The sequence below is a fragment of the Pleurodeles waltl genome, chromosome 11 (genome assembly GCF_031143425.1).
Source record: "Pleurodeles waltl isolate 20211129_DDA chromosome 11, aPleWal1.hap1.20221129, whole genome shotgun sequence".
NCBI lineage: Eukaryota > Metazoa > Chordata > Amphibia > Caudata > Salamandridae > Pleurodeles > Pleurodeles waltl.
This window is the reverse complement of record NC_090450.1, coordinates 968,164,582-968,179,375: the sequence shown is the minus strand read 5'-3', so window position 1 is coordinate 968,179,375 and position 14,794 is coordinate 968,164,582. Positions and strand designations below refer to the sequence as shown.

Sequence of the window (14,794 nt, the reverse complement as noted above, 5' to 3'; positions counted from 1 at the left end):
CCAGTCTTGGGGCTCTGCTAGACTTCTACCTGTGACCGTCTGGCCGCTTGACAGATTACTTTTTTGAGGGTCACAATCTCCCCTTCTTATAGTCCTTTTCCAGACAACAAATGTGATTTAGGGTCTGAGTCTTTGAAGTTTAATGTTGTTGTTCTGCTTCTTTTGAAGTATTCACTTTTCTCTTTCTTCTTTCCTCTTGGAAGGCTGTCACCGTAGGCAAGGCTCCGAAGCTGTACCACAACACAGTTCATGAGAGTGACTAGAATTCACACCAGGATGTCAGCCAAAATGATATGTGCATCGAAAGATTAATTCTGGGCTTCCAGCCTTAGTCTTTCAGCCCCATCTCCTTTCATGAGATGTGTCCAGGCCCCTTCGTTGTGATCTATTACTGGATCAAAGAGCAGCCTTTTCAAGTGTAAAGGGAGAGTCTCCTCCTCCAGTATGTGTCCCTTACTCAGCTCACAAGAATGCAGCGATACACAAATCTATCTGGGGGGAAATCCCTCTACTACTCATGTCTTCACCAGGCAGGTCTGGGCTTCCCGAAACAGAACCCAGAGCCCTCCATGTAATGTACTATAGCAGGCACACTTGCACTCCGTGTACTTTCACAGCACACATGCTCCCCAGTGCTGTTACCTCCATGAAGGGTGTGCTATTTGCAAACACGCACACTGCCAGCATACACACTCACCATGTGCGTGCTGCACAACACTTCACCCATCACGTATTGTACTTCATGCAAACACACATAAACCCAGCACATGCTTTCATTGCGCATGCACTGCACAACACTACATCCCTCAGGTAATGTATCTCTCACAGGTATATGTACATCAGTACATGCACTAATCACCCATGCACTGCACGGTACTGTTGTAGCCCTGCACTATGCCCTTCCCAGGCACACACATCCAGCACAGACTCACTAATCCTGCATTGTACAACACTCTACCTGTACCTGATGTTGGCCAAGGGTGAGTTGAGCACACAGCAGCTGAACTTTTAAAAAGGTGATGGAACTTGTAGGCCTCACTCCAGTGACACAGGGTAAGAAGGTCTTGTCTACTACTACTGATCACTACACAGTGTGCTGCCAACACCAGTCTAAGGTCACAGCATTCTGCCCTTTAGGGGCGGAATGTTCTAATAGCCCCGTAGCCCGCTGCAGCGGGCTATAAGGGGCATTAAAGGTCCGCTCCCTGTTAAAGGCCACTTTAACAGTGGAGTGGGCCTTTTATAGGTGGTATATCCTGCTACGGCGGGCTATAAGGCAATAATATATCTGCCCTGCTCAAAAGTACTGGCACCTTCCAATCAAAATTACAGCAGCCCAGCTAAGAAGTTAGCACGGATAGCAGTCCTACTGAGAAAGGTTGGTACAATTCAAGGAAACATACAGGAGCCCTTCTTCTAGCAGTCAGTACTATGCCAGTACTATGCCATTAAACGTACAGCATGCCTGTTGACAAGTGCCTGCACTGCCCCAATAAGCAGCTCTTTTGAAATGTGTTGGCAGTGCAGACCGGCTAAAAACAGCCAGTACTGTACAGAATATGCAGAGCAACTTTGATGGTAAGACCCAGTCCTACCTCATAAAACATAAAGCAGTCCAGCTGGCAAGTGGCATCACCCTCCCTCCTCCAAGCAAGAAATCTGGGAGTCATTTTCGGCAACAATTTATCCTTCAAAACTCAGATCCATTCAGTTGCCAGAAACTATATGGATTTTTAGGGCCCTTAGAAAATTCCTACCTCGTCTTCCCTGGGAGGCACAAAACCGTAGTTCGAGCCACGATTCTCTCCTGGCTGGACTATGCCAATGCCTTATACTTGCGTCTGGCTGCTTATCTAATCCACCCTCTTCAACTGATCCAAAACACTGCACCCGTCTGCTCTATAATCTTCCTAAGGGTAAAAACGTAAACTTCGCACTTGTATAGCGCACTACTCACCCCGGTCTCAAGGCGCTGTACGCATACCGCTGTGGAACCCCTCCTGGCTTTTCCCTGTGAGGTGCCCACTCCTGGGCAACCCAGGGTGAAGCCAGGCATCCGAGTGCTGTCAGGGCCGTTGTGGAGATTAAGCAAGCTATTGTCCAGAGTTACAGAGTGGGACCCATCAATTAGATTAGACACCAGGTGAGGATTATCTGGTCCAAGAGAATTGAACCCTGGTCCCAGGCCAGATCTCTGCATCAGGGTCTGCCGCTATAACCATTGTGCTTCGACCTCATCTTTCCTCATCTTTCCTTGGCTTCCAGTATGTAAAAGGGTCACCTTCAAATCACTTACTTTAGCTCACCCTGTCCTGTGTAATTCGAGTCCCAAAAGAATAGAAAAGCACCATCCTAGCAGAAATCTACGGTCCTGTAAGACTCACTCGATATCCGCCCCCCCTTTTCAAAAGATGTAGATGTGGCGGGGCCTCCTTCCTAGTACACAGAGCCAAAATATGGAATCACCACTGACCCCTGTGAAAAGAGGTCGCACGCCGTCGTAGCATCGGTTTCATGTTTCCCAGGTCCATGCATAAGGTGCTGTTCCAGTCCAGGCTGTTTTTCTTAGCATTCTGGAACCCGTAGTCCTGGTTTTATTAAGGGATTAACAACACTACAAGTCCCAGCATGCAAAGAAAAAGCCTGTCGTGAAGCGCGTAGCCTTACATGAAACTGGGGAGATTGGCGTCTATAGCAGCAATTGTCTATACAAACCAACTCCCCTGATGTATATTATTTGTTGCTTTCTTAACAGAGGTGGCCAAGATCCTGCCTGATTCTTTCAAAAGGGATTTCAAGGACCCCTGGAGAAGACCCCACATGCTACTGCAGGACACACAAGCAAGGTAGGTGAGACCAACAGAAGGTGGATGCTTGGAGTGCTGGGGGTTTGGGGCCATAGCTGAAATCTGACTAACCTATGGTGCACTTGATCTGACATGCCACCAGCTCTGAGGGGCCGGTGGAGCTGGTGCAGAATCAGTCAAATATCAGCCTCCATCTCAACTCTACAAGGGTAATCTCCCATTTACACTTAGACACATCTGGGGGCCCACGAGATGGTTTGCTGGGTTAAGCACTTACTGCTGATATGCAACTTACATGTTTGAGTCCCAGCTGGGCACACTCGTCCCTTCCAGGTGGCCATGTCTGAGGCTTGTTCAAAGGGCGCACAAGGTTGAGGCGGCCATGTCTGAGGCTTGTTCAAAGGGCCACCAGGTCAAGGCCGCCATTTCTGAGGCTTGTTACAAAGGGCTCATCAGATCAAGGTAGCCATGTCTGAGGGTTGGTACAAAGGGCGCAGAAGGTCAAGGTGGCCATGTCTGAGGCTTGTTACAAAGGGCACACGAGGTCAAGGTGGCCATGTCTTAGGTGTCTTACAAAGGGCTCAGAAGGTCAAGGTGGCCATGTCTGAGGCTTGTTACAAAGGGTGCACGAGGCAACACAGCCTTGTCTGAGGCTTGTTACAAGGTGGCAGAAAGTCAAGGCAGCCATGTCTGAGGCTTGTTACAAAGTCGCACAAGGTCAGGGCTGCAATGTCTGAGGTTTGTTACAAAGGACACACGAGGTTAAGGTGGCCATGTCTGAGGTTTGTTACAAAGGACACACTAGGTCAAGGTGGCCATGTCTGAGGCTTGTTACAAAAGGTGCACGAGTTCAAGGCAGCCATGTCTGAGACTTGTTACAAAGGTCACACAAGGTCAAGGTAGCCATGTCTGAGGCTTGTTACAAAGGGTGCACGAGGTCAAGGTGGCCATGTCTGAGGCTTGTTACAAAGGATGCACGAGTTCAAGGCAGCCATGTCTGAGACTTGTTACAAAGGTCACACAAGGTCAAGGTAGCCATGTCTGAGGCTTGTTACAAAGGGTGCACGAGTTCAAGGCAGCCATGTCTGAGACTTGTTACAAAGGTCACACAAGGTCAAGGTAGCCATGTCTGAGGCTTGTTACAAAGGGTGCACGAGGTCAAGGTGGCCATGTCTGAGGCTTAATACAAAGGATGCACAAGGTCAAGGCACCCATGTCTGAGGCTTGATACAAAGGGCGCACAAGGTCAAGGCAGCCATGTCTGAGGCTTGTTACAAAGGGTGCAGAAGGTCAGAGCAGTCATGTCTGCGGCTTGTTACAAAGGGTGCACAAGGTCAAGGTGGCCATGTCTGAGGCTTGATACAAAGGGCGCACAAGGTCAGGGCAGCCATGTCTGAGGCTTGTAACAAAGGGTGCAGAAGGTGAAGGTAGCCATGTCTGAGGCTTGTTACAAAGGGCACAGTAGGTCACGCGGCCGTGTCTGAGGCTTGTTACAAAGGGTGCACAAGGTTGAGGCAGCCATGTCTGAGGCTTGTTACAAAGGGTGCACAAGGTCACGGCAGCCCTGCATGTCTGAGGGTTGGTACAAAGGGTGCAGAAGGTCAGGGCAGCCATGTCTGAGGCTTGTTACAAAGGGTGCAGAAGGTCAGGGCGGCCATGTCTGAGGCCTGTTACAAAGCGTGCATGAGGTCAAAGCAGCCATGTCTGAAGCTTGTTACAAAGGGCGCACAAGGTCAACGCAGCCATGTCTGAGCCTTGTTACAAGGGGGGGCAGAAGGACAAGGCGGCCATGTCTGAGGCTTGTTACAAAGGTCACACAAGGTCAAGGACGCCATGTCTGAGGTTTATTACAAAGGGCACACGAGGTCAAGGTGGCCATGTCTGAGGCATGATACAAAGGGTGCACAAGGTCAGGGCAGCCATGTCTGAGGCTTGTTAGAAAGGGTGCAGAAGGTGAAGTTAGCCATGTCTGAGGCTTGTTACAAAGGGCACAGTAGGTCACGCGGCCGTGTCTGAGGGTTGTTACAAAGGGCGCACAAGGTTGAGGCGGCCAGGTCTGAGGCTTGTTACAAAGGTCACACAAGGTCAAGGACGCCATGTCTGAGGCTTGTTACAAAGGGCGCAGAAGGTGAAGGTAGCCATGTCCGAGGCTTATTATAAAGGGCGCAGAAGGTCAAGGCATCCATGTCTAAGGCTTGCTACAAAGGGCGCAGAAGGTCAAGGCAGCCATGTCTGAGGCTTGTTACAGAGGGCGCACAAGGTCAAGGCGGCCATGTCTGAGGCTTGTTACAGAGGGCGCACAAGGTCAAGGCGGCCATGTCTGAGGCTTGTTACAAAGGACATACGAGGTCAAGGCGGCCATGTCCAAGGGAGAGGAGTGTAGCGGCTGTGATGGGGCCTCTCCTACACCCTGCAGATGGCCGGCCCCAGAGGGAGTGCTGTGCGTCACCTGCTGTTGTTGGCTGAGGAGAACATCTCAGTCCCATCTCGTCATGGGGGGCAGCCTGCCAGGGGCCGAGAAATATCGGTCTCGCCTCACAAACACCTCTCGCCAGGACACCTGGCAGGGCCTCCCGCCCATCAAGAATGACGACCACAGCGCCTAGTGGCGGGGGAGGGGGGGGGTGTGCTGCGAGCACCCACCTCCGAGATGCACGGTGGGCCAGGGTTAACATAACATTTACAAGGAGTTCAGCACATAGACGCCAGTGGCAGGAGCTAAGGTGTAGAGTGGACTGAAAGATATCTCACAATGCACAAAATACTGCCATGTGCAGTTTTACAAGCGCGCAGCAGTGAAGGTTTCGGAATTAAAGGAATCCAAACCATTTTCTGAAAGTACGCCTGGGATTCTGAAAGATGCGGATTTTTAGACACACTTCTGGAAAATTATTTTGAATTCTGAAGTACAATACGTGAAACATAACACAGGACATGGAGTCATTAATAAGCAGTTAATTAAAACGATCATACGCACATTTATGTCTCACGCCTCCTTCCCCATCACACTGTTGGACCCTGCACCCCACGACAAGATAAGAGCACCCCCTATGGTCACTCACACACACAGGGGAAAGAACCAGAACAAATACCACACAGCCAGCCAGGACTGCCCCACGATGTTGCGTGCTACGTCCCGATAGTGTGCTTAGACACCCACAACAGGGTATGGAGTGCTATGTAAATGCTACTAGACAATAGTGTGCATAGGAAAATGCCTTTCAATGTATGTGAACGCATTTTTTAATGTACTCAGGAACAATATTTTCCCGGTTGGTAACCCATCACACCCCCGCCGATAATGGGGGTGTTCTCTGTCCCTTTGCACTCTGGAAATAGAATCACTCCTGCCCCTGACAAGCATAAACCACTTCCAGGGTGGCCCTGAGGTGGAAAAAAGTTTATGACCGCTCGCAAACTTGAGAGATGGTGAGTGTTCGCAAACGTTTCACAACACCCCTGCCCTGGAAGACGCTCTGTCCTCTCCCGGGGGCAGGATTTACTCATGCGCACATTACGCCATTGTGTGATAATACGGATTAAGACCCATATTTATACTTTTTGACGCAAACCAGCGCATTTGTGTCAAAATTTTTACCGCCGGCTAACACCATTCCTATGCACCATGTGGGCGCCTTATTTAAGAAATAACGTTAGCCGGCGCACAACTCCTATTGAAATGACTCCTGTCTTAGCAAAGACAGGAGTCATGCCCCCATGCCCAATGGCCATGCCCAGGGGACTTCTGTCCCCTGGGTATGGTCATTGGGCACAGTGGCATGTAGGGGGGCCCAAATTAAGACCCCCATGCCACTTTAAAAAAAAAAAAAAAAAAATACTTACCTCAACTTACCTGTACTTACCTGGGATGGGCCCCCCCATCCATGGGTGTCCTCCAGGGGAGGGCGAGGGTGGCAGGGGGTGTCCTTGGGGGCAGGGAAGGGCACCTCTGGAACCATGGAAGTGAGCCCACAGGTCTCTTAACGCCTGCCCTCACCCAGGCGTTAAAAAACAGCGCACATTAGGTTGTGTGCCGTTTATTAAGGCCCGCCCCCCTCCTGTGCATCAAAATGACGCAGGAGTATAAATAAGGCGCACATGCCTTATAGTCATTTTTTGGCGGGAACGCCTACCTTGCATGTCATTAACGCAAGGCAGTTTCCCGCATCCAAAAAATGACGCACACAGAGGAATTTTGACGTCCGAAGCTCGGGCGTCAAAGTTTAAATATGGTGCACAGTTTGCGCTGAATGTTCGGCAACATTTTTGGCGCACATTTGGAGCAAACAGAGCATAAATATGCCCCTAAATGTCGACTTTCGGGCAAAAGTGCACCTTTTCTAATTCCCTTCAGTGAATCAAGACTTGTAGACGCGCGGCTTGCACTTCCAAGCACGAGTGGCTTCGAGAACCGGCCCTTGGTGATCAAATCCCGGCTCAAGCTAATGACTTACTGTGAGCCCTTGGACAAATATCTTCCTAGCCTCGACTGCTTGGCTAGGAGTTCATAGAACCTTTTGTCAGCCTCACGAACTTGCTATTGCTATTAACGAATATGTTATGGTTTTTCAACACTAACCCAAAAAACAGGAATGCGCCCTGTTGAAGCATGCAATTGCAGCGCTCTGCTCAGCAGCAGAATTGAAAGGATGAAGGGACAGATTCGGAATCACTCTGTGGGGTCACTTAGTGCAGCCAGTCAGTGAACCCTATGATGTGCCTGTAATAAAGTGAATCCACACCAGATGAAGATATGTGGTAGGAGGTATTTATTACAGCCTCAACCAACAGCCAGCATATCAACTGTCATGCAGAGAACCTTCATCACAGAACCTCAGAACAAGCTGGTTCCATGCCCAGTGTTCTGGCATGGAGCCATGTTACATCATTACACTTCTTCCTCTTTACATTAGAACAGAAGTAACATGAGAACAAAAAACACATTTGAACACAAAGAAAAAGAGGGAAGAAAGAACTACACGAAATCACGCAAATGTAAAGGAAACCTGCGTGTTCTGACACTCCTACGAGTATAATAAGACCTTAAATCATTGTCAGAGGGAAAACGATAAGAAGTATCATCTCTCCTGTCGGCCACACCACAAACCCCAAAATGTGCTACACAACTATGATTCCAGATGCGACCATCATCCGTCTTGACAGCATTTTTAAACAGCTTAATGATAGTTTTTGGAGAGGTATATTTTGACCAGTTTTGACACCCAACAGGAGCTTTGACCTTTACTTTATCTCCAACCTCAAAATTTGTAACTTTCGCATTATTCCTTTTATCAACATAAATCTTCCTTTTGCTTTGCAGAGACACTTCTTTGTCTCTCCAATCCCCAATACCATTGTTTTTCAAACCCTTCCCAGCAACCATCCAGCCAGGACACAAACAAGTATTTGGAGACCTTCCCCTGAGCAGTTCAAAAGGAGTCTTCCCCGTTGATGCATGAGGAGTGTACCTGTAAGCTGTTATACGACCCTGCAGTTATTTTCTCCAATCTAAACAGTTTACCTTTGCTAATTGTATACTCTCTTTTAAAGTCCTGTTAAATCTCTCCAAAGCACCATTCGCCTCTGGATTATATAACGCAATTTTTTTATGTACAATTCCACATTTTACAAAATACTCCTCCATCTGAGCAGAACAGAACTGCGGACCATTGTCAGAAAGAATAGAGTTAGGAAAACTCTCGCGTTTAAACACAGATTCTAAAAAACTGATCACAGATTGAGAAGTGATCTCTCTCACCAAACTCACCTCCACCCATTGTGAATACAAATCCAGCAACACCAACAGGTAAGGAGTCTGATGTTCTCCATGCAATGGCCCCACAATATCGATAGCTAATTCATCCCATGGACTTTTTGGTAAACTTCTACAAACCATAGGTGAACATCTTGGTTTGAGCACCTTATCACTAGCTTGACAATGTGTACACTCCCTAACAGTACGTTCCACCATCAAATCTAATCCAGGCCACCAGAAATCCTGACGGATGCGCTCTTTGGTTTTAGAAATGCCCATATGCCCTTCATGAGCCATGTTCACAATGACTTCTCTCAAACTCAATGGGGGAATCATTCTTGTGCCCCTCATTAGAACACCATCAACAACGGCTAACTCATTCGCAACTAACGACCAAGGTTTAACCAGACTTCGAGACTTATGCTGTTCCAAAAGAGACATCACAGAACACAATTCACTATCCTTTTGCAACTCATCCCTCCATTCATCTTCCTTTACAGCCCCCAGCGTAACATCACAAACTCTTATGCCACACTCAGCATCACATTGATCATTTTCATCCTGAGATTTATCATTCTCTACCACCTCCACCAATCTCGACAGACAGTCTGCCGTTACATTTGTCTTTCCCGGAATGTATTCAAACATGAAGTTATACTCCTGTAAGGAAGTGACCCATCTCCTGATCCTCGAGGAAATTGAGTCCAAACCCTTCTTCTCAAAAATTTCTTTCAAGGGTTTATGATCAGACCTGACTACGAAAGAAGATCCCCACACAAATTTTCTGAACTTGTTTATGGCCCAGAAAATTGCCAACGCTTCCTTCTCTATAACAGAATACCCTATCTCTGCCCCTTTCAAGCATCTTGAAGCACAAGCTATTAGCACCTCTTGGCCCTTCCTGATCTGAAAAAGAAGAGCACCCAGCCCCTTTATACTTGCATCAGTAACAATGAAAGTGGGATTCCCAGGTACAAAAGCTTGTAAGTTTGGTGCATTCCTGAGATCATTTTTTACTTGTTTAAATTCTGCACCACACTCTTCCGTCCAAACAAACTCTGCATTCTTACACATCAACTTCCTTAGATTTACTGTCTTATCTGCAAAATTTCGTATAAATTTGTTATAAAATTCTGCCATACCTAAGAATGAAGAAACCTCATCTTTTGTACACGTTTCTTTTAACATTTCGATAGTGTCCACCAAATCCTTTTTAGGACTCACCCCCTGCCGTGAAATATGATGACCCAAATAATCTAGTTCAGTGACTCCAAATTTACATTTGCTTCGCCTAAGAGATAACCCAGCATCAAGCATCCTTTTAAGCACAGCATGCACCCTCTCATCATGTTCTCTCACGTCTCTCCCACATATTAATACATCGTCCTGGTAGCACTTTACACCTGAAATGCCTTTAAAAAGATCTTCCATAATCCTCTGAAATACTGAGGCCGCAGAAACCAGCCCAAACGGCATACGCAAAAACTTGATGGCCCCCATTGGCGTAATAAAAGCCGTTAATTCTTGACACTCTTTACTCAACGGAACCTGATGGTATGCTGATGCCATATCCAGAGTGGTAAAATAACAAGCACCATCAAACGATGATACTAATTCCTCAATATTGGGAAGTGGGAACTTGTCAACCACCACTTCTTTATTTAAGGCACGAAGATCCACTCATAGACGGATTTCATTATTTGGTTTACGTGCCACAACAATGGGAGCTAACCACTCCGTTGCCTCTACAGGCTGTATAACACCAGTGGACAACAATTTATCTATCTCTTTTTGTACAGCGTCTTGGACACAAATGGGAATGCGTCTAACTTTTGCCACAACTGGTACTGCGCCCTGTTTCAACTTAATATGGTGATTGTACCCCTTTAAACACCCCAAGGTGTCACTGAACAATTCACCAAAAGCTCTCACAAACTTTTTTTCGTCACCCTCAATAGATTGTACCTGAACAGATGGATGTGCATTAGGATTGAGAATGACACCCAAACGTGCTTGATGACTCCAGCTCAACAAATTATCACCCCTCTCAGCAACATAAATCCTAGCATCAGTGAACCTACCATTGTACTCAATGCAGTCATCAAAATAACCTAATAACTTAATTGGCAACCCACCATAACCCGTAGGTTTAATATTAGGTTTGAACAGTTTCTTCCTTCCTTGAAAATTCTTCATAAAAAAATCCTTTGAGAGAAACGTGATGTGAGAGTACGAATCAAATTTCATTTTGACTCTAACATCCCCCACCAAAACCCATTCAGAGGGATGTTCCACCTCACTCTCACTAACTTGAAAACTGACTTCCTTTATTTCTGATCTAAAATCTCTCCTATTCCTCATCCTACAATTTTTTCCAAAATGTCCTCTTTTTCCGCAAACATTACAAGTAATCCTATTAGCAGGACACTCACTTGCATTAGCCATGTGTCCAAATCTTCCACATCTGTAGCAATTTCCTTGAAAAGGTGTTGCAAACCTCCTATTCCCCTGTGTCTTTTCTGCGCTATTTTCTATTACAACACCTTTCTCACGGACACCCTCATACTTCTTTTTCTTCTCATCTTTTTGTATGACTTGACACTCCACTTCTTGTACTTTTACACTGACCTTGTCTTCTTTATGTGCTTTACTTAGTTCTCCAACACATTTTAACATATGCTCTACCCTTTTTGCAATACTAACAACCTCATCCAACGGTGGCTCGTCCTTTAGCCAGAGTTCTTCCCTCACTTTATCACTGCAACACCTCAGCACAAACTGATCTCTAATCCTTTCTTCTACCAACGCCCCAAATTTACAACTTGAAGCCAACTTCCGTAAAGCCGTAATATATTCTTCAACACTCTCCTCTTTCCCTTGCTCCCGCAAACCAAAATGGTACCTTTCCATAATAGTACTAATCTTTGGCAAGTAATGTAAATCTAGTTGTCTTGCACATATTTCATATCCATTCAACCCCCTCTGATCAGCTTGCGACAATGGAGGTAGATTTTCCAACACCTCCTGTCCTTCACCCCCTAAACAATGTAACAAAAGTGCCTGCTTCCTTTCACCACTCAAATTCGTACCACACACCCTGGCATAATTCTCAAAAATCTTTTTCCATTTCTTCCACTTAATAACCGGTTCTCCTGGATCTGACAAGAAAAACGGCGGCGCCGTAACATTCTGCATACTCACAAGAGGTGTAAAACACTTCTTCCCCACAATATATTCCAAACCCTACTAGTTGCTAAAAGTACTTAAAGTCCAAAAGGTGTGCCAGTCACCGTATGTCCCAGCACGATGCCGCTATATCAAACACGGATCTTCAGGTGTGTTTGTCACCGCAGAGACAACCTTTTCAGTTTAATTCATTTTACAACGCCCAATACTTGTATTCCACAAGTGCAATAAAGTTTCCAAAGAATTGTATATTCCCGTGACCACAAACCAATATAGTGATCCTTATCCAGTCTCCGTCTAAGTTTCAACTTCCAATAGACCGTCGATGTTCTTCTTCGATGTCCTCCAACAATTGCGCTGTAAAAAATTTTTTTTTTTTTAAAATACAAAAATTCCTTCTTCCTCATCTAAGATGGCCGCCACGAAACATTTAGTCCGTTTTCTTCAGGCGGTTGGGCTTGCTTTCTCTTTGAGCAATCTCGGATCGTTTTCCTCACTCAAAATGGCCGCAACCAAACATCCAGTCTATTTTCTTTAGTCAATCTGGCTTGTTTTTCTCCTTTCACCACACTTAAGATGGCCGCCAACAATTCCCACAGCTTACAGTCCTTTTTCAATTGCTCACTGACCTTCTGACGTCGTGAAGCATCCAGAGACCACTTTGATCCTTAGTAAATGCTCAAACAGCTTTCCACAAAGCCCCTACAACCGCAATTTCACACTTTTCTCCGCTAGAACATGCTGCAAGACGCTCTATCCTCTCCCAGCACGTCTCTGTAAGTTATCTCCGTTTTTCTCTTAAATAATCCAAGCTCTTCCTTCTTTGTTGTTGTTGAGGCTGTCCCTTCCTCTGGGTTCCTTTCTCCGCCCCCTCGTCGCCAGTGTAATAAAGTGAATCCACACCAGATGAAGATATGTGGGAGGAGGTATTTATTACAGCCTCAACCAACAGCCAGCATATCAACTGTCATGCAGAGAACCTTCATCACAGAACCTCAGAACAAGCTGGTTCCATGCCCAGTGTTCTGGCATGGAGCCATGTTACATCATTACAGTGCCCTCCTTAACTTTACACTAGGGCTTTCCTCCTTACTTGCTGGCAAGGCGGCTCAATGAGTTAAACGATCACCGCTGACATCTGTTGTGGAATGCAGGCCCAATTTGATAATCGTGTCAAGGCCACCTCAGTCTTCTATCCTTCCGAGGTAGGTAAATTGACTAATACTACAATTGGTAATGATGGGTCCCTTCCCCGTTAGGAAGTTTACCTTTTATACACAGCTCAGCAAAAATAATACGGTTTTACTTCATCGATTCTTCACAATGGTGAGGGCCACTGGAATTATGCAGCAGGAAGGGCCAAATTATGCGGCAGGGCTGAGTAAATTAGGTGGCAAGAACAGGCAAATTATGCGGCATGAAGTAGCATACACCGTGCAAGTGTTACTTCTTTATTTTGTAATTCTTACACTTGTCAACTCTGTCTGGGCGTAGGCTGTACCTCATTAGTACTAGTTGACACCCAAATACATTGCAATAACCAACAGAAAGATGAACAGTCAATGTTTACCAAGGGCCTTCCACTGCGCGGCAACACGTGCCACTGCATTTTTAGTAACTTCGAACTGCCTGAGCTAGAAACACATTTTTTGTAATAAAAAGGTGCTAATTATGCGGCAGGTTAAGGATTATGTGGCAAACGCGGTAGGTCTATAATTATGCGAAAAGCGTTGCAGTCTCTTAATTCAGTGTCACTGACCATGGTCGATGGAGAACATAGTTCTAAAAGTTAATCCAATGTGTACACCCTGCTGCAGGATCACCGTGTACATGTAGGCTTTAGGATGCTTCTGATCCGGGCATCTCTCGCCAGTCGGGGCTTTATTTCCATACCCACTGACTAGATTTAAGTTATAACTCAGTTGATCGTAGGGTGATGGCAGCTTTCTTCCAAACGTACCCCATTATGAACCAGAGCCTCGCAATTTTAAAACCGACAATTGGGGTTTTATCGAACTGATGAACCCTGCAGAGAAGAACCAAATAAAACAAGCATTTACAATGCATCGGGTCTCGCGTTTGCTCATGTTAGAGCCGATCGCGTTGTAAACTCCTAACCCGACTTTTCACCTATCGGGCAAAAGTGCATTTATGCACGTAACCCGAAAAAGTGAAATCAAGTAGGTAAAGCGCTCGACTTCTGCCAAGCGAGATCGGGCTCGTAAATTAGAGAAAAAAAAAGTCCACGAGCCCGATGGAAAACAGCGAGCCTCGCATGTTTTCTGTACTTGGTCGCTGCGCTCGAGGAGGGCTAGCCACCGGAAAAGGCATGACGTATGCGTGCCTTGGACTAATGAAAGCAAGCCGATTTAATTAGGGAAGCCCACGAACCAATAAAAAGCACTGACGTGAAGTTGACAGGGCTCGGAGCCCTTTTCTAAATACTAAAGAGTCTCCCTGCTATACGCATGCGCGAGCGCATGCAAAGCAGGCTCGACCCTAAAAATGCCATTTCACTACCGGAGCTATGTGAGTCAGCAGAAGATGGATCTGGGACCTTTTACAGAGTGATGTACAAAAGTTACTGTACTGTCCTGAAATGTATTGTTTTAGCTAAAAAGCCAAACGACCACCAGATTAGAAATTTATGAGGACCTAGCGCCATTCCAACACCACATTAGCTCATTTTTTTAATGCTAATGTGGCGTTGGAAGGCCAAAAACTCCACGCCATATTTACAAAGTGGCGCAGTGCATGCCTTGCGCCACTTCGTAACCCATTGAGCCACATTATGCCTGCGCCAGGCATAATGTATGCAAGGGGGTGTTCCGGTGCTAGAGGGGGTGAAAAAACGGCGCAAAGAAATCTAAGAGATTTCTTTGCATCATTTTTATCCGCATTTTTTAACGCATACTAAGAGCAGGTGTTAAAAAGAGGCTCCCATTGTATTCAGCAGGGCTGCTGCTAGGTTTACTCCTTGTGATGCCATGCTGACACAGGACAGAAGGGATGTGGGTTGTCATCCCATATCCTTGCCCTACCACAT

General features: G+C 46.3%; 1 protein-coding gene across 3 annotated transcripts in view; it reads left to right on the top strand.

The window, feature by feature from the left end:
- LOC138266436 (somatomedin-B and thrombospondin type-1 domain-containing protein-like) overlaps nt 1-14,794 on the top strand; it is a 260,922-nt gene that overhangs the window by 206,501 nt on the left and 39,627 nt on the right. For all 3 annotated transcript variants that reach the window (XM_069215202.1, XM_069215203.1, XM_069215201.1), the window contains exon 3: nt 2,756-2,846. In XM_069215202.1, coding sequence (XP_069071303.1) covers nt 2,756-2,846 — 91 coding nt within the window. The remainder of the gene's footprint in view (nt 1-2,755; nt 2,847-14,794) is intronic.